The 27,711-nt window shown below is 55.6% G+C and overlaps 1 protein-coding gene and 1 long non-coding RNA gene across 11 annotated transcripts; one reads left to right on the forward strand and one right to left on the reverse strand.

Annotated features, from left to right (window-relative positions):
• RUNDC3A (RUN domain containing 3A) lies at positions 1-27,027 on the forward strand. 10 transcript variants are annotated; one of them, XM_075059773.1, is made up of 13 exons: positions 2,129-2,251; positions 4,907-4,998; positions 5,116-5,294; positions 11,893-12,008; positions 12,441-12,574; positions 12,998-13,083; positions 13,719-13,808; positions 18,817-18,897; positions 20,807-20,972; positions 21,522-21,679; positions 22,342-22,470; positions 24,871-24,977; positions 25,805-27,027. In XM_075059773.1, the coding sequence occupies exons 5-13, from the start codon at positions 12,545-12,547 to the stop codon at positions 25,945-25,947; spliced, it is 990 nt and encodes a 329-aa protein (XP_074915874.1). In that variant the 5' UTR covers positions 2,129-2,251; positions 4,907-4,998; positions 5,116-5,294; positions 11,893-12,008; positions 12,441-12,544; the 3' UTR covers positions 25,948-27,027. The 10 variants fall into 10 exon arrangements, 8 of the variants coding, with proteins under 8 accessions (XP_032647471.1, XP_074915875.1, XP_074915874.1 ...); XM_075059774.1 differs by lacking the exons at positions 2,129-2,251; positions 4,907-4,998 and adding an exon at positions 74-157; XM_075059775.1 differs by lacking the exon at positions 4,907-4,998.
• Positions 14,504-25,788, reverse strand: LOC116831503 (uncharacterized). The gene is made up of 4 exons (XR_004375216.2): positions 25,301-25,788; positions 21,528-21,665; positions 19,475-19,605; positions 14,504-15,122 (listed from the first exon to the last, which is right to left on the reverse strand). It is a non-coding gene; the product is annotated as an uncharacterized LOC116831503 (long non-coding RNA).
• Positions 27,028-27,711: the final 684 nt, after the last annotated feature.

The raw sequence follows: 27,711 nt of genomic DNA on the forward strand, positions 1-27,711 counted from the left end.
CACATAACAAAGGCTACAAAGCAGCTCTCTGCTTTCTGTGCAGCCCCTTGTGGGAGCTGAGTTCCAGTGACGCCCCAACCCCTCGTTCTATCTCTTACAGACAGGAGAACAAGCCAGGATTGATACGGCGCCTTTCCAGCAGCTTGGCAGGGGAGAGGTGGGTGGAATGTGGCTGAGCTCTGTGCATGCGCTGCCTGGGCGTGGGGGACCGGGTGGGTGTGGCAGGGCTGTGCACCCATGCCGTGCCTTTGTGTGGGCGGGAGATTGTGAGCTAGCGTGTCAAGCTATGGGGACCGGTGACTTGTTAGTGTGAGTGACCTGGTGTGAGGGTGTGCATCGGGGGCATCCACATGTGGGGGTGTGTGTGGCTGTAGGTGGGTGGGTGCGGGGGGTGAACGAATGGGGGTGAATGAACAGACCTCTCTGGAGCTCTGTAAGTGACCGAGGGCCACCCCTCTCTGACACAGTCCCCAGCGTCAGCTTCCCTTTAGCACGTGCTCAGTCCTTACTGGGTACAGATGCTTTCAAAGGAAAATATGCAACTAGAGATGGGGTGGGGCAGTGTCCAACCCACTCACCTGCCTCCTTCAACCTGCTTCCCCTCCCCTCACCTGCGTTTTTTCCCTTTGCCCTCCACCAACCCCCACCCACCTCTCACCCATCCCTCATTTCAGATCAGAATTTCCCCCCATCCCACCCACATTTGCCAGTTACCCCAGAGACGCCGAGCCAGTAGGCTGGCTCCTGCTCTCAGTCCCCCTGGTGTGATCCCCTGAAATCAAGAGAGTTCCAGTGCACCCCGATGTCACTGAACTTATCGCCTGCCCCAGCCCAGCCCCCTGCAACTGCTGTTCTCTTGCACGCCCTCAAAGAGGGTTTTATTGCATAGCACTCGGCATAAGCAGATGAAGCAACTGCTTAGAGCCCGGAGCGGCTCCAGGGAGCCCCCATTCACTTTTGTAGTATGTGTTGTATGTGGGGCGAACCCCCCCAAAATATGGACTAGCACTGCCTCTGCGTCAGCGACTGGCTGTCACCTGGGTCCAGTGCACCGTGTGAGCCACCTCTCCATCCTGGCTTGAGTCTGAGGAGGAGAGCACAGGGTGTATGCCTCCCAGCTGAAAGGGCAGAGCGCAGAAAACAGAGAGGAGCAGAGATCGGACACGGAGGGACAGTGGCAGGAGAACCCCCGTGCCATGAAACTGTACATGAAACAGGAAACAGCTCGGAGCCATTTCAAAGCCCTGCGTATTACAACCCACACCACAGTGCAGAGGAACAGGGTCTGACTCATACACATGGTTCTTTGGGACCCAGCTGCTTTCTTTCCATTCAATTGGGGTGCAAAGGATGGGAGAGACGACATGCCCACAAAGGGTTATGTCAGTGCAGACACCCCATTGGGCATCGCCAGTGTTGCCCTGGCCCATTTGGCTCCAGAGGTTATCAATACACCGTGTCAGCACAATCAGCCGGCTGGTCGAAGGTGCAATGAATCAGCAGCTGGGCCCTGCTCAGCCACCATGTCCCTCCCAACAGCAAGTGTCAGACAGGAGCCCACGGCAGGTGGGTCTTGTCCACCCTTGGCTTTGTCATATAGCTCCCAGTCAAGCTGCATATCGCTGCACCCTGCTCAGGACAGGCCCAGATGGCACAGTGGGAAAAGCCCCAGCTGTTGTCAGAGCCTTGTCTTCACTAGAGCACGGATACCACGGGGGTGTCCGCGTGGGCATGCGACGGCCGGGATAGTTGCAGGAAATACCCCACGGAGACAAGGCACCAGCTGCACAGAGGAAGGGGTGCTCTGTCTGCAGGATCCACCCCTGCCTAGAGATGTTTGCCCCAGTGTAAATACATCTTGGTGGTGCAGTGGGTCCTGCCACAGGCTGGCTGGCTCTTTAAGGGGAGCCGATTCAGCCCCACCTGTAGCAGATACTTCCCTTGCCTCCACAGGTAGAGAAAATAGGCCATGTGACTCAATCAGGCCTCTAGGATAAATAAGAGAGAGAGAGGGCAGGGCTGGGTCCTGAGAGAAGCTTGTTGAAAAGATGAAGGGTTCTGTAGTATTGTCTATGTCCAGCATAAGCCCTGAGAGCAGGAGTCTGTTGAAGTGGGCTGGGAGGTAAACACACCCTGCAAGACTAGGAGAGCAGCAGATTGGGTTTGCCTGTTGACCTCTCTGAGCCAAAGAGAAGGTGGCCCTGGGGTGAGGCAAGAGTCCAGGCAGGCCAGAAGACAGACTGACCCCCAGGTAAGAGGGACTGGGTAGGCAAGCTGTTATTTTTGAGTTCCCTTTTGGATGTGGTTACTCTAGAAGGTGTGGCCTTCTAGCTAATGACTCTGGTGGTGAGCCAAGCTGCAAGTCTCTGTAGCTGAGGAAGGATGGTGGAGAAAGGAAGGCTGGGCTGGTGGTTAGGGCATTAGTCTAGGATGCCCAAGACCTGGGTTCAAATCCCTATTCTGCCAGAGACTCCCCATGTAACCCTGGGTGGATCCCTTAGCTTTAACCTGGGTTAGGTAGGAGATGAGACTGGATGATTAAAAATAGTCCTGTCTGGCTTTCAATCTATGAAGCCAGACTGAAAAGTGGAAATGGAGGCAGCAGGCCTTCTATGGAGTCCCCCTTGGCCACAAAGGGGTTCCCTGGAACTAGCAGCCCTTTCACAGATGCTGATGTAAACTACTGGGGTGAGCTTAAATGATCAGATAGATCTGTGATGGCTGCCAGATTAATTCAGGGAAGTCCAATGGCCTGTGTGAGGCAGAGGCCAGACTTTGCAGGGTCACAGTGGTCCCATCTGGCTTTGTAACCTCTGAACTTCCATGAATTGTGTTTTTTGGGAGGTTTCTTAAAGCCCCCAACTCCTGAGTCCTGTTGTTCACATGAGAAGTTTGGCCATCGCTTTTCTTTCTTTACCAAATAAGATTCTAGCCCCCTGCCCCTCCCCAGCTATGGAGAAAAGCTTCCAATGCCCGGCTGCAAAAAATTCTGACCTTGCTCGTCACTTAAAACATCATGACTTTAAGCTGATCTTGGGCTTTTTGAAGGGCTAACTCCTGACTTCTTTTGAATGCTTGGGATGATGATGCCGGGTGTCTGCAGCAGAGACTTGCATGCATGTCACAAGCCCACTGCTACCTTAATATAGGTGGGAGGGAAAGACAGAAGGAGGGGGGAGGAGAAACGATGCCCTCTCCGTTTGGCAGCTCAGAGGGGCACCAGGGAGGGGGTTGTGTGTCCATGCACTCAATGCCCATCGGACTGTTTCACTGCTGGGCTTGGAGGCTGCATCAGGAAATCGAGGGGAACAGAAACCAGCCTGCAGTGTGGGAGAAATGGTGACTGAGCTGAAGGGAGGTGGGAAGGGGTGTGTCTGTGTCTCTCTCACATGAAATGGATGCAGAGGAAGAGACAGATCTGGTCACACAGGACATGTGCATTCCAAGACCTGCTCCTGTACTCGTGCCATGGGAGGGGAGCCCTGTGCTCGCAGGGTCGGGGGAATGACTGGGGAGGTGGCACTGGGCAATGTGCAGCCTGCCCTAGAGGAAGGGGGGCCCATGTTACCACAGAGGAAATTGCTCTGGCAAATCAGTTGTTTCTGGGCTTTCTAAAAATGCAATTCTCTCCCCCATCCCCAGGGGGGATACTTATGTTGCGCTAAGCACTAGACACACTTCCTTCCCAGAGACGGGTATAGAACCCAGGAGGCCTGACCCCACCTCTAACCACGAGGCCTCACTCTCTGTAGCCTCTCCAGACCCCATTCTATGGCAGGTGTAAGAACCAGTTGCCAGGCCCTTCTGGAGCCCTAGGTTTCAAATGACAGGCATCTGCACCTAGTCCCTGGTCGCCAAGCTAAACCAAGGGCTGCCACTGGATAGATTCATTGGCTGAGCCTGGCTGTGGGAAATTGGAACTTTCCTGCGGGGAGGGGGACAAACTCCCTGCCCATGGGCTGGTGGCCAGGCCAGGCTAGGCTGTGAGACTTGCTGGCTGGGAGGTGACTGCCTTCTGCTGCAGAGACTGAGCTCTGTGATTAGCTTTATCTGTAGGGAGAGCCCAGGGATCCTAGCTTATCTCTGCGCTACCAACCTCCCCACTCCCTCCATGTCATCAGGGACTCTGTCAGCTCCTTAAAAAGGCCAGGGAGACCTGGCAAGTGCTTCTAGGAATGGTAACACTCCGTTAACCCTTGCTGTGCCGTGCTGCCCTCCCACACCCAGCCGGGATCATCCCTTCAGAGCCTGGAGCCAGCAAAGCCCTTAAACACCTGCCTATATCCCATTGACTAAGGCCCTTGTTCATTGCCTCACTAGAAAGGGGCACATGGACTCCTCTTGTGGTGCCTAGAAACTAGGTTTGAATTTGGGAGAGCGGGGGATGAAGAACCTCTGTGCCCACCGTTGCGCCTCTCTGCAACGTGTTCTCAGCACCCTGTCTAGCTCCAAGGGGCTTTGGAGCGTTGATCTCTACCTAGGGTCCTACTGGATGCTCTGAAAGCTGAGCACCACCCAAGTTCTAATGCGCCGATCTTCCCGACATCCCTGTGATGTAGGGAGAACAGTGCTGCTATCCCCATGTTCTCGATGGGAAACTGAGGCACAAAGATGAAGACTTGGCCAAGGTGTTGCAGGAAGAATCCATAGCTGAATACCCCGCTCCAAGTGTCTCCCTGAAAAACGCCACAAAGAGACGCACCCATTTGATTTCTCTTGGGCGAATGGCAGGCACTAGCCCTCTGCCTGCCCCACCCTCACTCCCACTGGGCAAACCTCCCTGGGAGTCAAGTGGCACCAGAATCAGGCCCATCACACACAGTGTGCTGTGCCCATCTGAGCAGCAGGGGGCAGAAGCTTCTAAGTTGCTGTAGTATTCACCTTATTCTTTGTATGGCATTCACAGGCCCTGACTGAGATCAGTGTGCTAGGTGCAGTCTGTACACACAGGGAAAGACCCTGCTCTGAAGAGTTGCCAAAGAAAGACCTGGAGAAGGGGTATTAAGAGCAGGGACAGTTTTTTTGTTCCATTTGTACAGTGCCTAGCACCATGGGGCCTGATCCAGGCCTGGGGCTCCTAGGGGCTAGAATACTTCATAAATGTATGTTTCACAGATGGAGAAGGGACTGTCCCAGGGAGCTTGGCATGGCACCCACAGGGCCTGGATTCCAGGCTACTGCTGAATGGCAGTTCATTTTCTCTTAGTCTGAAAAGCTTTGGTGACTCAGCTTGGTCTGAAGTTTTGGTGATGTACTCGAAGCTTGGGAACTGGAGCCTGCGTCTTATCCATCCTGTGAGTGAGTAACCCGTGGGCGTAATCCACACGTTCGCTGAGGTGCGGAGGGTGAAGGAAATGGAGGGTGAGCGAGTGGAGGCCATTTCTGGCTGCTGCAGCTTAATCTCCAGTTCAGCCGTCCCGGTTTTGGAGTATCTCCTGCTCTCCATGCCACGCAGACCCTCAGGGCCCTCTTGTTCAGCCATGTCCGTGTCAAAAAATGGGATTTGCCCCCTGCACAATCTGGATTTCTTAGTCATTCCCTCTGTGATCAAAGTGGGCCAAGTCTCCAGAATCTTGACCCCTTAATTAAATCCACTAGGAGTCGAGACCCGAGCCTGCTGGATCCTGGCTCCTAAATGATCGCTCAGGCTGTTGGCCTGGCCCTGATCCTGGAGAACACACAGATGGGCTCCATTTACCTACCTCCCACTCCCCATTCATGAATTAAAAAGCTCTTCTTGAGCAACAAAAGACACATTTTCATTCCTTTGAGAGAGAGAGACACACACATCCTCCCTCTCTTCCAGAGAGTGGATCCTGTCCCCCTGAAAGTCCGGGCTCGGGGGGCTGATCCCTTCCATCCCGGGGAAAAAGGCTTGCTGGAGCCTGCCCCTGCCTGGGGCTGGCCCTCCCTACCAGCGCGTCATGGGAAGGGGGCTGGCTTCCCTATAGGGGGAGGGCTGCTTGGAGCATCAGCACCAGGGAGAGCTCCCTTACCTTGGGTTTTCCGATTCACGCCATCAGCAGGGGGTGGAGCGGCTTTTCGGGAGGAGGTGGGGGAAAGGCCCCAGCCATCGGGGGTGGGTGGATGTGGGGGGCCCCGCGTTGGTGATCTGGGGGCAGAGGGGGCTCGGCTGGCGGATTGGATGGAATCGAGCTGTATCCAGTCTGCCATGGCTCTCGGGCTCTCCTCCAAGAAAGCCTCTTCCAGGAACATCGCCGTGGAGAGGAAGAATCTCATCACGGTCTGCAGGTGGGGGGGCTGCTGGAGGGGAGGGACCTGGAAACCTCCCCCCCCCGGGCAGCTTCAAGTGGAGGGAGAGATGGGATTGGGTGGGGTGGGATCATCCCAGGTGCAGCTTGGAAGCAGAAGTAATGCTCCCCTGGTGACTGATTTGGGGGTGGGGGGGGGGTGCTGGGGGCGGTGAAAGGGCGGAAGGGAGGGGCTGAGGGGATGCAGACGACTGGCTATGGGGGTGATGCAGCTGGCTGGGAACTGTCCCTGTGGGAACAGCGCTGGGCCATCGCATTAAGCATCAGTGTGTTATTGAGCAGTATTCCTGTTGCAATGGGGGGGCTGCAGCCGCTGAGGGGGTGCTAACAGGCTGTGCAGTGCTGTGTATTAAGCTATTGGGGGAGGGGAGGATGATGATTGATGATTACTAATTATGGGGGGAGGGGATGATCCAGGATGAACAAAGGAGAAAAGCAGCTTGTAGGAGGAACGGGGAGGGGGGCACTTGCTGTTCTGTACCCCCACCCCAATGGCTGGGCTGGGTGAAGCTGGGACCCAGGCTGGCCAGGTGTGGGCTCCAGGAAGAGACGTCATGGCAGGCCTGGCTCAAGCATGTGGGGGAGGGGAGAGGGTTGTCATAGCAACACCCTTTCTGGAGCAAGGACTCTGGGCTGAGGGGGCAGTGCCCCCCCTGGACCCCAGTGGGCGGTTTGGGGGGTGGCAGGTGTTACTGCCCAGCAGCCCTTGCTCTGCCTGCTGTTCCCTGGGCACGAGTGAAATATCCGCATGGGAAAGAGGGAGGGATGTGGCCAGCTAATGGGCCGCACGCTGGGCTATGGGCTGGCCTCTGCCCCCCGCCCCCCAGCTGGGCCCTGGGCTATGATCTGGTCTGTAACGGGTCCCAGTTTGGCTTCAGGACGAAGTGACCTACCTCTATCCCCGAAGGGGGAGGGGGTACAATGTTCTCCACTCAGAGCCCCCTGAAGGCACCTGCCGCCCAATGCGTGGTGCCGGGTGACCCTGAAGCCCTTCATTCACATCTGTCACAACCCGCTGCGGGAACTCCCAGCTGGCGCTCTGGGTCAGCAGCCGCTCAGGCCTGGAGAGCAGGATGGTCCCTGCTGCCTTACCACGGGCCCTGCCCTGCTCCGGCTGCTGCACAGGAAAGGGCTGTCCCCTCCGAGGCCGTTCCCCAGGCCAGGCTCCCCTTGTCTTCTGCACGAGCTCTGGGTCTGCAGTTATTCCTCCAACATCGTGGGGGCTGGTCCCTGGGGGAGAGATGGGGCCCAAAAGACAATGTGGTGCCCAACTGCACTTCTCACAGCGGACCCCCGTGCTTGGTAAAGGGGACAGGAAAAGCTTTGAAGCAGTCAGGGCCCCACTGATTCAAGCACTTATTTTGTGTGTGCCCGCCCTGAAGGAGGGATGGCTTTGTGAGCAGCAGAGTGGGGGGGATTTTTCTCCTCCTGGCCACAACAGTGCTGCTGGTATCTGGTCTTGTTGGCTTTTTCCAGCAGCAGAACCACCCAACTCTTCTCTAGGAGTTCGTGGGGGCAGTTTCATTGTCATTGGGGAAGGGTTCTGCCTGTTTCGGCAGCGCTTGACACTGTGGTAGGTGAGTCCCTCAAGCTTTACTGGTCCCTGTGAGGCTGGGCAATGCTGTTCTCATCGTAAAGAAGGAGGCAGTGAGTGGCTAAGTGACATGCCCAAGGCACAGGGAAGTTGCAGCAGAGCTGCAAAACAAACTCAGCTCTCCCATGTCCCAGGTTAGTCTCCCTCACAACGGGACCATCTTCCTTGCTCCCTCCCTGCCAACCCCACCGCATTTTCAAGTTGGGCCTCACACTTGACTGGCAGCTGCTTTTGACAGGGGCAGTTGCTTGTTGTTAATAACAGGAGTGGCACAACTGCTGGACTGAGAAATGTCTTGCTTGGGGAATGCTGCAATCACTAATGAACGGAGTACCAATGTGGATGCTCCTGAATTCCCATCCAGGCTCTAGTCCTGCTGGGGGGCCTTGGCCAGGCCATGCCTTGCCTGTGTTTATTCATCTGTAAAATTGGGATAATAAAACCTTTGTCTCCCAGGGCTACAGAACGCAACACTTGGGTCCAGGTGCAATAAGAGGCATCAGGGTTAGAGTCCAGCAGGGTGTGATCCTTGCAGTTTGATGGCTTTCCCAGGTAGTTGCCTCTTTGCAAAATGTGTATGTCTGGTGGTAGAATTTGTCTGAAGTGATTATCTGATGGCTGCTGAAGAGGAGAGGGGAGTATCAGTCTAGTTCCTACTGAGCCAGGGGCCTATGGCCAAGACACAACCACTGCATTGGCTTTTAATGGGTCCTCCTGCAGGCCATGGGTTGAGTGGGTCACCAGGCTGAGCCATGCTTTCTTACTGGGGCTCCTTTGCGGTCACATGGGTGGGTGGCCTGTGTTGTACCCTACTGGGGTCAATAAAGGAGGGCACTCCCCAGAGCGATCAGCCTGGCACTGAATTAACTGACAGCATATGAGAAGTGGGAGCCAGATGGCTTCTCTCTCTCCTAAGTTATAAGGCTCAGGAGTAGGCTCTTGCTAAAGAGGCTGTGTTTGAGATCTGCTTGGATCGGGCCTGAGTGTGTGTGCAGAGGCTACCAAGCAAACATTGATAAGATCTGTAAGAAATAGTGTAGCTCGTCAGAGATCAGGAGCCCTTACAATAGATGTGATAGTAACATCGCTGTGGTCCAGTGAATGGGATACTGGCCTGCTGGGAGTCAGAAGGACCGGCTTCTATTCCCAGCTCTGCTACTGTCTGTGTGACCTTGGGCAAGTCACTTACACTCTGTGTCTGTAAAATCCCACCTTGTGGCCAGGGAATGGATTGTCTCTTACCAACGCCATGCACTGGGATTCTGATTAGGATTGCCCAATGCTACTGGGGGGAGAAAGGGGGAGAGAGCATGATGTCTGTACTACCGTTGAATGTTTGAGTTCAACAGCACAGGACCCAGGCCAGAACCTCCAGGCTGCCACTGTTAACCTTTGCCCAGGATGAAAACTGGCCCCTCATTCTGGTTCCGCTTTCTGCCTCTGCAAGCAGTGACAATACCTTGCCTCTCACTCCATGACACCCCCTTGAGAGGGGTCTTGTCCAAGACCTTTTGAAAACCTACATCAATTAAGGGCAACCAGTTCTCTCTCCACTGCTTTTATTAACACAGTCAAAGGACTCTAAGATGAGTCAGATCCACTTTTCTTTTGCAGAAACGGTGCTGGTGAGATCCAGCCAAGCACTTCCCTGGACTCGTGCAGAGTGTCCCATTGACATCAATGGGGCTACTCGCATGCTAGAAATTAAGTGCGCACTTAAGTACTTTGCTGGGTCAGGGCCTAAATCACTCCTCCTGCAACTAGATCCATGCAGCTGCCTCCAGGGCACCCCACTGCCGCCAACAGAGCCCATGTGGGCACGGGTGTCTAAATTACTCCATTCCCTGGGAGGGAATAGTAGGATGTTCTCTGCAGGGCTGTGTGCTCCTGCAGCTCTGATGTGTAATTACAGGCTACCGCTACCAGTCACTTAATGTTGCATCCAGCTCCTTGGAGAAGTGGCACCTTATTTTTCTGCTTTTACTAACGCCAGTTTCTCTCTCTAACTGTGAGCACCATTTTCCCCCTTTCGTCCCCGAACCACGAGCACTAGAGAATTGGTTTGATCAGCTCAGGCCTGGGCTCCTTGAGGGGGCTGGTGTCACAAAGGATGCCCTGATTCAGCAACACAAGCGGCTGCCTCCAGCAGCGTGGCCAAGCAGACCGAGATGAAAAGCTCCATTGTCCAGTCCTGTTAGTATCTTTGTTCTCCCACAATGTATTCTAGCTCTAGTGAAAGGCAGCCTGATGTCCTCAGGCTAGAGTGGAGGTAGGGGAGAGATAGGAAGGGGCTCTCGTGGGTTAGGAAAGCCCGGCCCCCCTGTGAGATCAGGATGATGCTATGCAACACCCTAAGGAAAAGCACAAGGCCATGAAACTCGGCAAAGGGTGGGTTGAGTGGGCTGGGCTAAGGAGAGCTTGGTTCGGGTCCCAGCTCTGCCCAGCCTCCCTGGGTGACCTTGGGAGAGTCACTCCACCTCTCTGTGCCTTGGTTTCTCCATCAGCGACTTGCCTAGGTTCATACAGGGGCAGAATGGAGACTGGAACCCAGGGATCCTGATCCCAGCCCCCTATTCTCCCCAGCAAAGCATATTTTCCCAGAGCTGGAAAAGGAACCTAAATCGCTTGACTTCCAGTCTCCAGCTCTGTTTCCCCACTGGCCTGCCTCCCACACTGTGTCTGTGTCCGTCTCCCACTCTCAATGTCACTTTGATTCAGTGCCTAACTGACACCAGTCTAGCAAAAGCCCTTTGCAGGGTTTGAAATGTCAGTGATGCTATCTGAAACCAGGAACAACTCCTCCCTGTCCTGCTCCTCCGCTCCCCCCAGGGGACTCAGGCTGGATTCCACTTGCTCTGTGCTGAAAAACAGGGCCCTAAGAAGGCCTGAGGACAGCTGGGTGCGTAGGTGTCTGAAGAGCTGTCTGGAAACAGCAGATGCCTCAGTGCTGCGAGAAGAGGCAAACAGTGTGATGGGGAAGGAGAGCGCTCCTGCTGGCAGACCACTGGCCTCCATTTGCAGGTGCCCACAAAGAGTGGGTTGATGACAGGGTAATCCGTAATGATGACAGGGTAATCTGTAATAATCACAGATGTGAGTGGAAAGCAAATGTCTTGGATGCAGGACTCCTGGGTTCTAGTCTGGGCCCTGAAGGGGAGCGTGATGCAGTGATGGGGAGAGGGGTGCAGGACTCCTGAGTTCCCTTCTTCACCCTCAGTGACTTCTCCTGTTCTGTGCCTCAGTTTCCCTATCTGTTAAATAGACCTCTTTAATTGGAGGCCTAATTCATTAGTGACTAAAGCACTTTGCTGAGTGATCCTGAGCTGGAGATGGGCATAGGAGAAGCCCATCTGTCCACAGAAGAGCATGCTGCCTCTGTCCACATGCCGATACTATGTAACTGCTTCCTACCCCAGGGAATTGGACCACAGATCATGAAATCACATCATGGCAACGATGTGTGGAGCTGGTATCCCCATGCAGATGCTCCCAATTGGAGATGGTGAATCAGTGTTCTGCAGGGCTCCATTGTGCCAGGAGCTGTACATGCACGTAGTGAGAGAGACCCACCCTCAAAGCGCTTTCAGGCTAAATAGACAAGGCAAAGGGAGAAGCAATAGTAGTCCCTAGTTCTTATATCACACTTTTTTCATCAGTAGAGCTCCAAATGCTTTACAAAGGAGGTCAGTATCATTACCCCCATTTCACAGACGGGGACATTGAGGCATGGGGAACATTCTGCCCAAGCTCACCCAACAGTCTGGGATTGAACCCAGCTCCCACAACACCCAGTGGAGTATTTTATCCACTAGGTCACGCTGCCTCACCCAAGGTCATACAACAGGCTTAGTGGCAAAACTAGGAATAGCCCCCAACTGTCCTGAGTCCCAGGGCAGTGCTGGAGCCTCCAAACCACACTTCCTTACTAGCTTTCAGAGATTCTCCCCGAGGGTCCCCCACAGGAAACTCTTGTCTGCCTCCCCTACTTAACTGTGTGTGATTTTTTTTCCACCCCCACCCCGGTAGATTTTCCGTGAAGACCCTGCTGGAGAAATACACCACGGAGCCCATTGATGATTCATCGGAGGAGTTCATCAACTTTGCTGCCATTCTAGAGCAGATCCTGAGTCACCGTTTCAAAGGTAACAGTGCGTGTGCTCGCTTGGACTGGCTGGGCTTCCCGCAGGCCGTTCAGGGGTGTGTGTGCGTGCATGTGTCTGTGCATGCATCATGTTTACACACTTCTGCAATGGAAGACCTGCCTGTGGACACACCTACCATAAGCACAAGTTTGTACATGTCCACTTCCATGCATGTTTGTGCACATCCGTTGCGTGCACGTGTGTGCAACTATATTTGTGTGCAATTGTCTGCATCCAGGTGGGCAGAAGTCTACTCCTATTGACTGTGTGTGTGTGTGTGTGTGTGTGTGTGCGCAACTGTTGTGTGCATGCATCTGCTACGGAGGATGTCTGGAGCCTCCAGCGTTGGCCAATGTTTAAGGCATGCTGGCGCCCTGGACTGCGGGGACCTCTCCTGGTCACAGCCCAGCCATCTTCTCTTCTCTGCCCCAGGTCCCGTCAGTTGGTTCAGCTCTGATGGGCAGCGCGGCTTCTGGGATTACATCCGCCTGGCCTGCAGCAAGGTCCCCAACAACTGCGTCAGCAGCATCGAGAACATGGAGAACATCAGCACTTCTAGGGCCAAGGTCAGGCAGGGCCCCAGGTGGCTGCTCCCCTGCTGTCTAAGCCAACAAGCTGGGCGGGTCCCGTCAGGGGAGTGGGAAAGCAGCAGACACATGGGAAGGGCAGAGAGCCCATCTCAGTGGGCCTAGCAGGGTTGCTGGGCCAAAAGGCCCCTGCCACCCTTAGGTGACCTGGAAAGGGGCACCAGCTAATGGGGCAACAACCTCTGTGCTCATCCTTCCCAGAGGGGTGTCTGTCTGCTGCATTGGAAGGGGACAGTCACAAGACAGTAGCTAGTGCCCAGAGACTACAGTGATGGGGACCCTGTGCTGGATGGGTGGAGGGGTGTCCATGGGAATGGATAGATTAGGTGGGTGGATGGATGGGTGTCGACACCAGAGGCAGATCCTCCTAACCACCCAGTGCCCCGGGCTCATCTGTTGCAGGGCCGGGCCTGGATCCGCGTGGCGCTGATGGAGAAACGTATGTCGGAATACATCACCACAGCCCTGAGGGACACCAGAACCACCAGGTGAGTGGCTGGGGTGCAGACAAGCCGTTTCTCCCACAGCCGGGGCGAGGCCGAGGGAGATCAGTGTTTGCCCGTCTTGGGGCTGCGTTGGTAGGAAGAGCCTATGGGCCACATCCGCAGATGACTGAAGCAGGATGGGCTTCCTGTGGAGGCTACAAATCCCCATCATACGTTGCTGCCCCTTGGTCAGAGCAGCAGGCTTGCTGTGTGGCTCACGTTTCCCAGTCCCTGGGGCAAAGGAGGACCCCATCCCTACTCCTCCTTGCCCCTCACTGGCTCAGTCCACTTGCCTCCTGAATGGGAGTGCGGGAGCCCATGAAAATGCACAGGTGAGATGCAGGCACCTCGTCCTGTGCCTCAGACACATGCAGCACAGGCCTCCCTGGGGGCACGGCGTAGTAAGAGCAGCACCTTTCGCATTTACGATGGATTTCACGTGTGAGTCTGATCCCTGGGCTTCGTATGGCAGCGTTTGGCTGGGTCTCCATGGCAAGGCTGCGTGAGTGTGAACGGACAGATGCTAGGGAGACCCCATGGAGCCCGTAGCAGTGGGCAGGCATGGCTGTGTGGCAGCATGTGTGGTGGTGCTGGGTGTTCTGGGTACCAGGGGTAACGGTGTCTGTCCTTCCCTGCAGAAGGTTTTACGACGACGGGGCTATCATGCTGCGAGAGGAGTCCACTGTGCTCACTGGGATGCTGATCGGCCTCAGCGCCATTGACTTCAGGTAGGAGGAGCCTGAGAACAGTTCCTCTTGAAGGAGGGTATGATGGAGGGCTATCAAATCATGACTGATGTGGAGACAGTGAATAAGGAAGCGTTATTGACCCCTTCACACAACAAGAACAATGAAATAAATAGGCAGCAGGTTTAAAACAAAGATAAGGAAGTATTTCTTCACACAATGCACAGTCAACCTGCGGAACTCCTCGCCAGGGGATGTTGTGAAGGCCAAAAGTATAACTGGGTTCAAAAAAGAATTCACCATCAATGGACCTATCCTCCATGTGCTTATTAGGCAAGATGGTCAGGGACACAACCCCATGCTCTGTGTCCCTTAACCTCCAACTGCCAGAAGCTGAGATTGGACAACAGGGGATGGATCACTCAGTTGGCTGCTCTGTTCATTCCCTCTAAAGCATCTGGCACCAGTCACTGTCAGAAGACAAGATACTGGGCTAGATGGACCATTGACCTGACTCTGCATGGCTGTTCTTACGTTGAATCAAAATCTGAGGTATTTTTAAAGCACCCATTGTGCAGTACTTAGAGCAGTGCTGAATGACCACCTTAGAAAATGCAGAGGGAGACAGACTGACCAAGAGGAACAATGCACATTTCTCATAGCGAGATCCAGGCACTCTGTGCTCAAAGCCAACCAGGGTTCCTCTGTCAGGGCTAAAGAATCGCACACAGACCCACTTTCTACAAACACTGAACAAGGGACTTCATTAGAATTACAAAAAACAACCAGCCCAAAACCTACATTAAAAGAATGTTATTAAGGTGGCAAAGAAGTTAGGAAATGCCAAAGTTAAGATCGCCTGTTTAACCTTAGTTCAGCCCCTTTGTGTGTATGTATTATGGTCGTCTTTAATGATGTGATCTCGTGCTATTTTTCCCACAGGACCCCTGGCTCATTCAGTGAGCACCAATCAGCTATTTTTTCTCCTCCCCAGTCAATGGGTGACATCCACGTACTGCATCCTATTCAAACTCCACTCTGAAGACAGCATTATTCATTTCCTCCTGGGTGTTTTGCCACTAACGCCTCCGCGCACTTCACAGGTGTGATCTTCGCAACACCCAGGTGGGATGAAGGGTGTTGTTTTCCCCATATTACAGCTGAGGAACTGCAGCACACAAATTTTCCAGTCATTTTGGGTGCCCACTTTGAGACACCTACGGTGTGATTCTTTTTGGAGTATTGGGCATTAGATCACACTTTACTTGTTCACAGCGCAGCTCCCACTGCCTTTCGTTGCAGCTGATAATGTCCAGCACTTCTGTAACTCAAACCCCAGGATCCTGAGTCAGGATCCTGAGTCAGGCCCCTGCAAAAACACAAGGATCTCATACTTAAACCCAGCTTTTCATTAATTAACTCACTCAGCATCACACCAGGAACAGGGCAGAGGAAGGAACAGAATCTAATTCTCCAGAGCAACATTCACCTGCCTTTAACCAGACCATCTTTTCCCTTCCTGCAGTCCTCTGCCTCCTTCACTGCCTACCTTCCAACTTCCTCAACCACTGAGGCAGCGACCCTATACACCACAGCCTCCTTTGCTGCAAAACTCTGGTTCAACCCCAGAGCAGGCCCCATGCACTGGAAAAAACAGCATGATCGTCTAATTTAAAGACTGCAGCATCACTCGTGTGCCAAAGTGGGCTGAACAAAGGTTGCACAGGCAACCTGAATTCTGGCATTGCCTAATATTGGAGTGCGTGACTTTGCAGCTTTAATAATGGTGCTGCCCGTGGAGAGAGGAAACCGTGAGTGGAAGTTGGCATGGAGGGCAGAGACTGGTACTGGGGGGCAGAGGAGGGAAACTGAGACTGCTTGGGGAAGCAACTGGGAACCAGTGGGGCAGAGGGAAGGAGTTGATATGGGGAGACAGATCTGACACCCCTGTGAGTCATCAGCAAGTGGGAACCTTTAGATCCATCACACAGATCTCTCCAACTTGAGTTACCAGCATAACTGACAGCAATAGTAGATTGTTATCCTCTCTGTATAGCTGCACTATAGTGAGATGGGATAATTTCCCAGTGGGTTTCACAGATATTTGCTGACAACAGAGGAATGGTGAGACACAGGGATCTTGGGTTCCATTCCAGGCCCTGGAGGGCAGTGTGCTCTAATGGGAAAAGACTCTTCTGCCTGTCCTCCCCCCCAGGTATGACTCCATCTACCCTGTCCTCTCCAACATGGCCCTGTCCTGCCTGTTCCCCAACCCAGCTCCTTCCCTCTCTCCCATTCTCCTCCCTGAGCCAGTCTGTCTCTGCTCCTCCGGCTTTCCATCCCAGCCCCAGTCTTCCTGACTACATGTCCTAGTCTCACCCCTCCAGGTTCCTCACCCCAGTCCCAGTCTCTCCCTCACTCCCACTACCTGTCTCCTTGCCCAGCCATTCCCAGTTTTCTCTCCCAGTTCCTCTGTGCAGTGCGTTTGCCCAGCCAGTCCTAATTCCCTCCCTCCCAGCACCTCATCTGATCTCTCCCACCCACTCCCCGGTCTCCAGTCACCACCACGTTCCCAGTCCCCACTGGCTCCCAACCTTCCTCCCTGAGCTCCTTGCCTAATCTGTGTCCTGCCCTTCCTCCCGCAGCTCCCCCTTCACCTCAGATCCCTGTCAGATCTGTCTCCCCACCTCACCTCCTTCCTTCTGCCCCACTGGTTCCCAGTCTCCGTCCCCCACCTCCAATTTCCTGGCTTCTCTCTCCACCCCACAACCAGCCTGCCGTCCCAGCCAGGTCCCTCGTCCCCAAGCTCCTGGTCCCAATCCACCCCACCCATCCCCGCCCTGCAGGTCTGGTTCTTGTCCCGCAACGTGCTCCTCTATGCCTAGGGCCAAGCAGGACGGACTCTGAAAGCCTGGCTCCCTGCCCTCAGTTCAGAGATTCCAAGGCCAGACAGGACCATCTCATCTGACCCCCTGCATAACACAAGCCAAGGAGCTTCCCTCAAATAATCCCTAGAGCATAGGCATGGCCTGGACCCACAGCTGCAAGGGCGAGGAAAGTCCTGCAGCGCGGATGGAATCTCTGTGGAATTGAGCTGCTCAGATCTAATCATTCTGTATGTCACGTTCGTGAACTGCACTTTGTCAAAGGCTTATCACTGGGCCAAATCTGGATAGCTTTTCACCGAAGGGGCAAAAGGTCCATCCCTGCCACCTGGGCCCATGGCCTGGCTGCATTTTGTGTCCCTGCACCAAAGTATGGGGTTGCAAGAGCTTTTCAAAGAGGTCACCAGAATTTTTTAACATTGGCAAAACCAACGTATTTTCTCTTGGCCTCATTTTTGGAAATGGCTGAACTAGTCTGGCTAGACCCTTCCAGCCCCACTCCTACCTGGCTTCCTGCTCCGGACTAAGGACACGGTATGTGTGTCCTCACCTACACTGTCTCCTATTGCACACCCTGCTAGGGAATGTCAGTACTGGAGCAGCAGGGATCTCCCCCCACAGCCAGTGCTCCTGCACCCCAACCCCCCATAGTACCCCCTGCTGGGAGAGGCTGAGAATGGAGCAGCTGGGAGAGGCTGGTACTGCAGTAGCTGGGAACTCCCCCCACATTCAGTGTTCTTGCACCATCCTCTACAGTGGGAGAGGTTTGGGTAAGTTGCATAGAGGCCTGTTGGTACCAATGGGCAAAAGTTCTGCTGTTCTCTACAAGCAGTTCCTGCCTCAGACCTGACACACTCACTACACCTAATACATCACTTTCATGGTATTTATCCAAGAAGGGTTCACTGAAAGCTTGTGACTTGCCAAGACTCATGATCATTGTGAGTTGTGTGTACGGGTGCCACCCTTAAGGAATGATATAGCTACATGGAAAACTATGCCTTATCGTCAGCGAGGAATCCTATGTGATGGCCCATTCAAGCAGGAGGGGGTTGTCACCCATCCCTGGTCAGCCAGAGCCATAATGCAAGGTTCAGTTGTCTACCCTTGCCTAGAGCAATCATCACCCCCATTTCACAGATGGGGACACTGAGGCACAGGGAACAACTTGCACAAGCTCACCCAACAGCCCTGGGATTGAATCTAGCTCCATGACTCCCAGTGGGGTGTTTTATCCACTAGGTCCCACTGCCACACCCAAGGTCATACAACAGGCTTAGTGGCAAAACTAGGAATAGCCCCCAACTGTCCTGAGTCCTGAGCTGGAGCCTCCAGACCACACTAGAGCAATCAATGGAAAGCCACCAAAGACAACTGCAAACAATCCAGACCCCTATGGAGGTAAAAAGAAATGTTAGAGCCTGTCAGTAAAGACAAAAGGTTGGTTTGATGTTTCACAGGGTGGACAAAGACTCTCCGCATCCTTTCACTGAGGAGACCTCTTCTTGAGCAGAGTGTTTCACACAAGATTGGCTTGTGGGTCCTGGGAAGCCAGCCAGCTCTGCGGCAGACTGAACTTTGGGACGGGGGGTGGAACCTATTGTATTAACTAGGACAGAAAGTGATTAAGTGTAGGCCCCAGTGCATATTCTGTGATTTGTTATGTATTGTAACCCTTTGTTTCTCTCTCCCGCTCTTGTTCCCTGGTGGAACCTCTAGTCTTTCTTAAATAAACCTTCTTTGGTTTTGTTATATGTGCTGCGTGCCATACAAGAGCAGCAATCTAAGGTTAAACCGGGGTACACTGTTCCTTTGGGGGCAGATCTGGGATTTCTGTGAGTAACCAGGGGCTGGGTATCCCAGGAACGCTTCAAGAGGGCTCAGGGGCTGGGCCGCACTTCTGGTGATCTTGCCAGGCAAAGACAGGGCTGGGATACACCAGAGGAGAGGGCTTGAGTGGCTGACCGGCTAGTGATATTAGGCAGCCCAGCCAGGCCCAGGCATCAGGGAAAAAGAAGGTGACTCTCAGTCCTGGGTACCCCAAGAACGGTGTCAGGGTAGTTAGATCCACAGGAAAATGTTTCCAGCTCTGACCCCAGGAGTTCTGGGGCAGTGTTGATTGACTGGTTTTGCCTGAACTCCTTTTTCTCATTTGTGTCTTTCAGTTTCTGCTTGAAAGGGGAAGTAATGGACGGGAAAACCCCTGTGGTCATTGACTACACCCCATATCTGAAGTTTACACAAAGGTAACAGCTACTGTATCATCCACCCAATGAGCCAGCCACTGTCAATGTGGGGGGCCCAGCACCCTGGAGTTCTGCTCAGCTCCCATTAGTGGCACTGACAGACCCCAACCAGGGTCAGGGCCCCAGGGTGCTGGGTGCTGCACAGATGCTGGTAAGAGGCAGTCCCTGCCCCAAGGAGCTTACAATCAAGCAGACAAGTGGTGGGAGGGGAAAGTGGAGGCCCAGTGAGTGGAAGTGACTTGCCCACAGCAGATCTGGGCAAGGAACCCAGGTCTCCTGAGTCCCAGATGGTGGTGGTAGGCACTGGAGCATGATGTCTGTCTTATGGGAGGTTAGTCAGCTGGGTGCTAAGACCACCCTCCCTCTCCTATTGACTCCAGGTTGCTTTGTTGTTATGTAGATAGATTTGTACAGCCCTTTGCCCCTCCCAGTGTGCATCACTGCACATTGAGGGGATGCTGCGTCCTGACGCCTGTAGTTATCACAGCCGAAACCCCCCGCCAGGAGAGTCTGCAATTGTGTAACTGCATCATGCAACTAAGAACCCCCAGGCTTGTATTCCCAAGCTGATACCTACCCTGGCACTAAGGATTCTGGGTAAATGTAGTCCCGTTTCCTGTGCGAAGCACCACAAACGCTCTCACTAGGGGGCCATGAGAAGACACTGGGCCTGTTGCTACTGCGCCATCACATACATCTACCCAGCACCTAGGAGAGGCACAGAACTCGGAAGAGCAGGTCAGTGAATATTGCAAACTGAGAGGAGATGCAGAGAAATAGTCCCAAGGGGTCAAGAGAGAGAACAGTTAGATTTTAGCCTGGAAAAACAAGACGTGGCACGTTCCGGGGGAAATGATCGAAAGCTGACGTTCCGTGGCCAGGAGAACCATGGGAAAGAGCGATGCAGAGAGACCACTAGGGGGTGACAGAGAACAATGGGCGAATCAGGAGATTCAAAGCACTGTGACGGCCAATACGCTCTTTGGGACAGGGACTTTCTCTGTGTTTGTACAGCCCCTAACACAAGGGGCCCCGTCAAGGCCGGTCCTTAGGCACAATGCGATTAATAATCAGGCCAGCGCTGTTTCAGGGTGTCTCGAGGCAGGAAGGCGACAGTGCCTCGCTGGAGCGACGTTGCTGGGCACACAGCTCTGAGCACTCCATAGGCTAGAGCCATGGCAGGGATTCGACAGGCCAGAGAGAGTGATTTAGGGGCAAGGCTGAACTATTGAGTTACATTTCTGTCTCTCCAGAGCTCCTAGAGTGCTTCACATGGCAGCGCCTCTGGGCTGAGGGAACCCACTCAGCACAGGCCTGGGGGAGGAAGGAAGCAAAAATGCCCCCAGGGACAATGGGGCAAACCATTAGGAAAAAGCACCTCAAGATCTTTCCTGAGTGGACAGGGCCGTCAAGATGCTCTGGACAGCTCCCCGTGCAGCACAGTGAAAGGAGCTCAGTCCGGCCTCTGCAGGATGGCAAAGTGCCAGACTCTGTCCCTATTACCATGATTCCATTTGCTGCGCTAAACTGCCCAGAAGAGGCACATTTGGGCTGGAACCCAGGGGTCCGGGGCTTTGGCTCCAAAACCCAGCTCTGATCCGCTTGCCACAGCGGAGAGCTCTTATTAGCTGGCAACAGTGCCATGTTCTTTAGTGTCTCCTTGGGCCCCTCCAACGCTTTTACTCACTCCCCAGTCCTTACCAAGCCATCCAGTCAGGCAATTCTCCTGCTGCCCAGGGGAGAAAATCAGTCCAGACAACGACTCAGAGCTGTGCTGTTCTGTGGGTTTCGTGCCCCCCTCCACTCGCTGAGCCTCACTCATGCTCCCAGGAGCCCCCTGACTCTCCCCACCAAGTTGGGGCAGAGAGGGAGCTAACTTCTCCCACTGAGCCCCTGGTTCTCTGGGCAGCTATGATTACCTGAGTGACGAGGAGGACCGGAGGAGCATGGAGAGCAGCACGAGCGAGGAGAGCTCCCCCGAGCACCCCTACCAGCTGCTGGTCACCGACGAGGACAGCTGGTACAACAAGTGGCGTAAGATGGAGCAGAAGTTCCGCATCGTGTATGCGCAGAAGGTACCCGGGCATCAGGATGGGGCGGGGTGCGGATTGGGGGTGAGAGTGTTTGGTTCTGAGCCTCCCTCCTAGATATGTGGGGCTGGAAGGGACCTCGGGAGGTCATCTTGTCCAGCCTCCGGTGTTGAAGCAGAAACAAGTAACCCTGGGGGAGCCCTGCTGTTTCCTGCACGGCAGCTCCTACGCCCAGCAGCACCAGTGACCGTGGCCGGCCCCCGCACCCAACTGCTCCATCCCCAGCAGAATAGTGCTCACACTTCCCCTACGGGCATGCTGCTGGGGGGTTCAGCCCTGGCCCTGCTGCCTGGGGTGGAGGCTGCTGCTCCAGGAGTGCTCCAGCCTCCACGGGGGTGGTCCTGGCATGCATCCTCTATCTGTCCCTGCCGCCAGACCCCTCCCCTGGCAGAGCTGGCCTGGGCACAGTCTGCCAAACCCACAGTTTGTGCACCCCCAGGCCCAGCCCCCACCAGCGAGCTCACTCCTCACTGCAGCCAGTGCAAGGCCTGCCCTGCCCTGCCCCGCCGGGCCTGATCCCTGCCTGTGCCCCAGGGATACCTGGAGGAGCTGGTGCGGCTCCGGGAATCCCAGCTGAAGGACCTGGAGGCGGAGAACAAGCGTCTGCAGATGAGGCTGGAGGAGGTGAAGGTGCAGAACCAGCTGGAGAAGAGGGAGCTGGAGGGCGTCATCCTGGAACTGCAGGAGCAACTGTGAGTCCATCAGAAAAACCCTGCCCCGTGCAGGGAGGGGCGTTCTCCTCCCCTCCCCCCAAGCTTCCTCTGCCCCATGCAGGGAGGGGCTCTCTCCTCCCCTCCCCCCAAGCTTCCTCTGCCCCATGCAGGGAGGGGCGCTCTCCTCCCCTCTCCCAAAGCTTCCTGTGCCCCACACGGGGAGGGGCTCTCTCCTCCCCTCCCCCCAAGCTTCCTCTGCCCCATGCAGGGAGGGGCACTCTCCTCCCCTCTCCCAAAGCTTCCTGTGCCCCACACGGGGAGGGGCTCTCTCCTCCCCTCCCCCCAAGCTTCCTCTGCCCCATGCAGGGAGGGGCACTCTCCTCCCCTCCCCCCAAGCTTCCTCTGTCCCATGCAGGGAGGGGCTCTCTCCCCCCACCCCAGCTCCTCCTGGCCCATGGGGGGAGGGGTTCTCTCCTCCCCTTCCTCCCCCCAAGCTCCCTGTGCCCCATGCGGGCAGGAGCTCTCTCCTTTTCTCCCCCCCATCAGTTCCCTCTGCCCCAGAGGTCCCTCCCTGCCATGTTGTACGTGGCTGCTAGCCTTGCTGGGAGCACAGTAAGGCTCTGTGTTCTTGGCCCCGTCTCTTGGGGCAGGCCCTGGCCCGCTGCGCATCACAGCCTCCCTTCCTCCTCCTCTGCCTCCAGGACGGGCCTGATCCCCTGTGAGAACACCCAGCTCTCCAAGGAGATGGCCACGCCGCTGGCGAACCAGTGGCCGTCGCTGGGGACCCTCAGTGGGAATGAGAGCAGGTCAGACGCCAAGCTGTACAGGAGGTGAATCCCCAGGGAGGAGACACCGAGGAGCCGGGCCTGGGTCCGGGTGGGGGGCAGCGTGCAGGGCAGCAAGAGGAGACACTCGAGGAGGCAGGGGCTGGTCCCTATGAACCTCCCACCTTCAGATGCTGCTCTGAGCCGTCTGCCAAGACTGCATGGGTGTGCTGGGTTCCCGAGGAGAGGGGTGTGTGTGTGTGTATGTGTGTGTGTCCATGCGGGGGAGAAGGGGGAATAGCTCACTGTGCAGACCAGTGAGGAGGAAGGAAGAGCCGGACGTTCTCTGAAACCAGCCACAGCTCCAGTGCTGGGATCTGGTCTCCGTTTCGGAGGAACCTTCAAGCTGGGTCGGGTTTTATCCGACTCCATGGCCTTGAAGCTTGTGTAAAACCCTGCTCCCCTGGGAAGGGATAGGGGAGTTGGGTGGGGGGTATAGCCCAGAGCCAGCAACCCCATCTCCTGCCAGCAGAGGAGAGAAATGGCATCCCAAACCGGGGCCTGGCTGGTGTGTTCCAACGTCCTTGCCAGCCCGGGGGTAACTCAGGGGCTGGTCTAGTCATCCAGGGATGGAGGCCAAGGGGCCTGGAGCCTGACAAACACCAGAGAGAGCCTCCAAGACTGTTAGGCCAGATGGAACCATTATGACCGTTTAGCCTGACCTCCTGCAGGACATGAGACCCTCACCCTGTGTGTGGTCATCAAGCCCCTATCTGGTGGCTGAGCTGGAGCAGAGCTTTTAGAAAGATTTCGAGGTTTGATTTAATGACTTCAAGCAATGGAGAATCCAACATGTCCCCTGATAAGTTGTTCCAGTGGTTAATTAACCCCTTAAAAGTAAGTGTGTGCGTGTGTGTGTGTGAGAGAGAGAGAGAGAAAAAAAGAGGAGTCTAGATGGTTAGACAGAGACGAGCCTAGACGGATGGATGGTCAGATGGAGGGAGGAGCCTGGGGATGGAGGGTCAGACAGGGAGGGAGGAGCCTAGATCAGTGGGTCTCAAACTATTTTACTGATGATCCCTGTCATATCGCAAGCCTCTGAGTGCGACCCCCTCCCCCAGGGGCAGCTCTATGTCTGCCGCCGAATTGCCACCAAAACCGTGGGACCGGCGGACCTCCTGCAGGCATGCTGCCAAAGGCACCCTGACTGCTGCCCTCACGCGCTTGGTGTGCTGGTGCCTGGAGCCGCCCCAGCCCCCCTTATAAATTAAAAACACTTGTTTATATATTTAACACCATAATAAATGCTGGAGGCAAGTGAGGTTTGAGGTGGAGGTTGTCAGCTCGCGACCCCCATGAAGGGTCCCGACCCCCAGTTTCAGAACCCCTGACCTAGACGGATGGAAGGATGGAGGGTCAGACGGAGGGAGGAGCCTAGATGGGTGGAAGGATGGAGGGTCAGACACGGAGGGAGGAGCCTAGACGGGTGGAAGGATGGAGGGTCAGACGGAGGGAGGAGCCCAGACGGGTGGATGGAAGGATGGAGGGTCGGATGGAGGGTCAGACGGAGGGAGGAGCCTAGATGGATGGAAGGATGGAGGGTCAGACGGAGGGAGGAGCCTAGACAGGTGGAAGGATGGAGGGTCAGACAGGGAGGGAGGAGCCTAGACAGATGGAAGGATGGAGGGTCAGACGGAGGGAGGAGCCCAGACGGGTGGATGGAAGGATGGAGGGTCAGACGGAGGGAGGAGCCTAGACGGATGGAAGGATGGAGGATCAGACAGAGGGAGGAGTGTAGACAGAGGTGTGGTTGGATGGAGGGTCAGAGAGGGAGGGAGGAGCCTAGATGGGCGGAAGGATGGAGGGTCAGACACAGGGAGGGAGGAGTCTAGACAGGTGGAAGGATGGAGGTCAGACGGAGGGAGGAGTCTAGACAGAGGTGTGGTTGGATGGACAGATGTGGGGTGAATAGGGTAAGATGTCTCCCTTCCAGGACTCCCCATCCTCCCCACCCCAGCGGTGTGTTGCCATTGCCTCTCGGGCAGGCTGCGAGCTGTCTGCTGGGGGCAGTGGGATCAGGACATTGATAATCTCCCCGTCTGGACAGACGTGCTTCCACTCCCAGTTAGCAGAGACCGGGCAATAGGGCCCAGCTGCACTGCGGTGACCTACTGCCTGAGAGCTGCCCTGCTGCAGCCATGCGTAAAGTGGAGCGTGTGCTTGCCTGGATCAGAGGCTAGGCCCGGAACAATGCGACCCCGCCAGGCGCAGTGGGGACTCCAGAGGCACCCAGCTCCCCAGCGCACAGGGCTCCAGGAGAATTTGCAGCGCACCGTGGGAACTGAAAGACCCTCTAACACAGTCACCAGCAGCCGCAGGAACTCCTGGGGGGGATGCGCCGGCGGAGGGGTTTTGAATGCTGCTCGGGCTCCTCCGGGCCGGGAGTAACGGCGCTGTCTCTCGCAGGCACAGCTTCATGAGCACGGATCAGCTGTCGGCGGAGATCAGCCTGAGCTCGGATTCCCAGAGGCTAGGGGAGGGGAAGCAAGAAGGAGAGCCCTGGGGGCCATTGGGTAAGCCCATGGGCCCGGGGAGCGGGTCGGTGGAGGGAAAGGCAAACCGCCTTTGGAAGGGCTGGGAAGCAGAAGTTACCTATTAGTAGGCACCTGGGGTTGGAGGAAGACCCTAGCACCTGTCTGCAAGAGGGAGGGGCTGGTACCAGAGGCCTAGGAATTTAGAGATGAACCTGGAAATGGAACCCCAGCATCCTGCCTCCCAGCTCCTTGATCTAACCCCCCAGCCTGCATTCTGCAGTGATCAGCCACAATGGAGCTGGAGCAGTTTATACGGGAAACAAGGCGTACGTTTAGGGTAATTCTCCACTGGAACAACTTACCAAGTGGATTCTCCATCCCTGGCGATACTTAAATCCAGACTGGATGTGGTTCTAAACCCTCTTCTCTTGGAATTCCTTGGGAGGAGTTCTCTGGCCTGCATCACGCAGCTCAGGCAAGGTGATTGCAATGGTCCCTTGTGGTCTTGGACTCTAGGAATCTGTGTTCCTGTAGGAAGCTGGCTTGGGGCATTTCCTGTAGGACGTAGAGGTTAGAGCCAGGGGAACTGGGAACCAGGCCTTGGGGGAGGGCTCCCTGGCTTTCAGGGGGAGGGCTCCCTGGCTTTCAGAGGGAGTGGGGTCTAGTGGTGAGAGCAGGAGACTGGGAATCGTGGCTCCTGAGTTCTAGTCCTGCTCCGCTACTGACTTCCAGTAGGACTTTGGACAAGTCACTTAGCACCTTGTCCACCCTCCACCAGGAAAAGCGCACAGGGATTTTTGAACAGCCTGGGTTGGGCAGGGCCCCTGCTCTGACCTGCCCTCTTTCAATTCCCCTCTGCCCTCCAGGGAAGGACCCCACCCCATCCATGCTGGGGCTCTGCGGCTCCCTGGCCTCCCTCCCAAGCTGCAGGTCCCTGGCCAGCCTGAAATCTAACGAATGCCTGGTGAGTGACAGTAACGAAGCCAGCCCCACCCACAGCCCCAGTTGAGACGCTGGGCGGCGCCACTTGTCCTGGGATTGGCAGGTCCCACCGGGGAGCCAGGAGGCGAACCAAGGAGCCGCCACCATCTCAAACCAATGGGACCAAAGCGACAGGCAAATGGACCTTACTGAACTTCTTGAGGGGCTGGGGCAGCCAGCCCCACCCTGGCTTATTCGCTGCATCCTTACAGATGTGGGCCCCATTCCTACCAAGGGACGTTTAACTGAGTGCTTAATATTCTAAGCTCGTACGGAGCTGGAAGGATCCCAACGTGCTTTGTGAAATGTGCTGCAGAAAAGCAGCCACCTCTGGGGTGGACCAAGGCAGCCGTTTAACCACTGTGCTGCACAGCAGCTGAAGGACAGGGCGTGAAGAAGGATCCTGCACCTGACTGAAATTGCAAAAGTGGGAGGAGTTGGGGGGGGAGGACATAAATCCTGCATCTGGAGTTTTCGCTTGGCCAGAAAGGGTGAAGAGTGGAGGCGGGGTGGGGCACTGTCACATGGCCATGGCCTCCCCTTGGGGCACGCCCTTGCCAGTGTCCCACCCTGGGGACTTTATCATTGCTCTGGAACCAGCTGATTGGGGCCGAGATGCCTCCTCCCATCAGGACACTGTGTGGCCCCCTAGGCAGTGAGAAGCCCAGAGCAGGGAGTTTGGGGGCTGGGAAGGGGAAGAGCTGTCAGCTCATACCTGCTTCCCTCTGCCCTGCACCACAGCCATGGACTCTTGTGCCCTTCTGCCACGGGCCGGATGCTTTGACATAGTTGCTTTGCAGCCCAAGGGGCTGTCTGCCCCATGGAGGTGAGACCCCCAGACAGCTCCCTCCTCTGGTTTTGCATGCCCCGTCATGCCCAGCAACTATCCCCGCCTCGGTGGGCGGAGGGGATTCTGCCTCCTCCACCACCCATGTCCCGTGTGTAGGAACCTGCTGCTGCCATGCGTGTCTTGCTCCTGAGTGCCCCCATCCGGGGCATGTTGTGCACCCTCTGACAGGGAGAATAGCCCCAGCGCCCCTCTGATGTTTTCTAGCCCCCGCTCGGGGGAGGCCCTGTCGAAGCAAACAGACAATAAATGCAGATATGAGCTGGGTCTGATTTGGAGTGAGGGGGGCTAAGCCGGTGCCGCGGTCAGTCTCCCATTGTTTTCAGTGTAGATGTAACCCACCCAGTCAGTGCATTGTAGGGGCCTCTCAGTGCCTGCCCTGCAGATACCCGCATCTCTTACAATCCCAGATATTGAGCAGGTGCTTGGAGCTCTGGGTCAATCGCTGGACTGTTGGCCAGCTGGCGGTCATCGCAGATAGAGCTAAACGCCCACACAAAATGCCCTGGCACCATGAGCCTGGGCCTGCCGGGGCTCCTGTAGCTGATGGAAACTGGCTTCCTAACGAGGGAGTTGCGGGGGGACGTTACAGTGAGACTCTCAGTCCTGACCGCTCCGGCGGGATGCCCCAGGGGTCATGGAGGTAGGCGCATGCACCCATCCTCCAAGCCTGCTGCAAGGGTGCCCAGCTCCTCCGCCACTAGCCACCATGCTCCTCTCCATCACAGCCAAGCCATTCAGATGCAGCCCCTGATTTTAGAAGCTCCCTGCAAGGTGCCTTGTGGCCTGATCTTCAGCGAGCGCTGAGCCCGTGTGACTGCTTGCAAAGGCCTGCAGTCAATGGGAGCTAGCGGTGCTGAGCACCAATGCAACCCGGGTTCCTCGTGAGCTCTCACGCTGGGTCCCTGCAGCCAGCAGCCCTTTGGGGGGCGTGTTGCAGCAGCT

Source organism: Chelonoidis abingdonii, chromosome 21 (assembly GCF_003597395.2).
Source record: "Chelonoidis abingdonii isolate Lonesome George chromosome 21, CheloAbing_2.0, whole genome shotgun sequence".
Lineage (NCBI taxonomy): Eukaryota > Metazoa > Chordata > Testudines > Testudinidae > Chelonoidis > Chelonoidis abingdonii.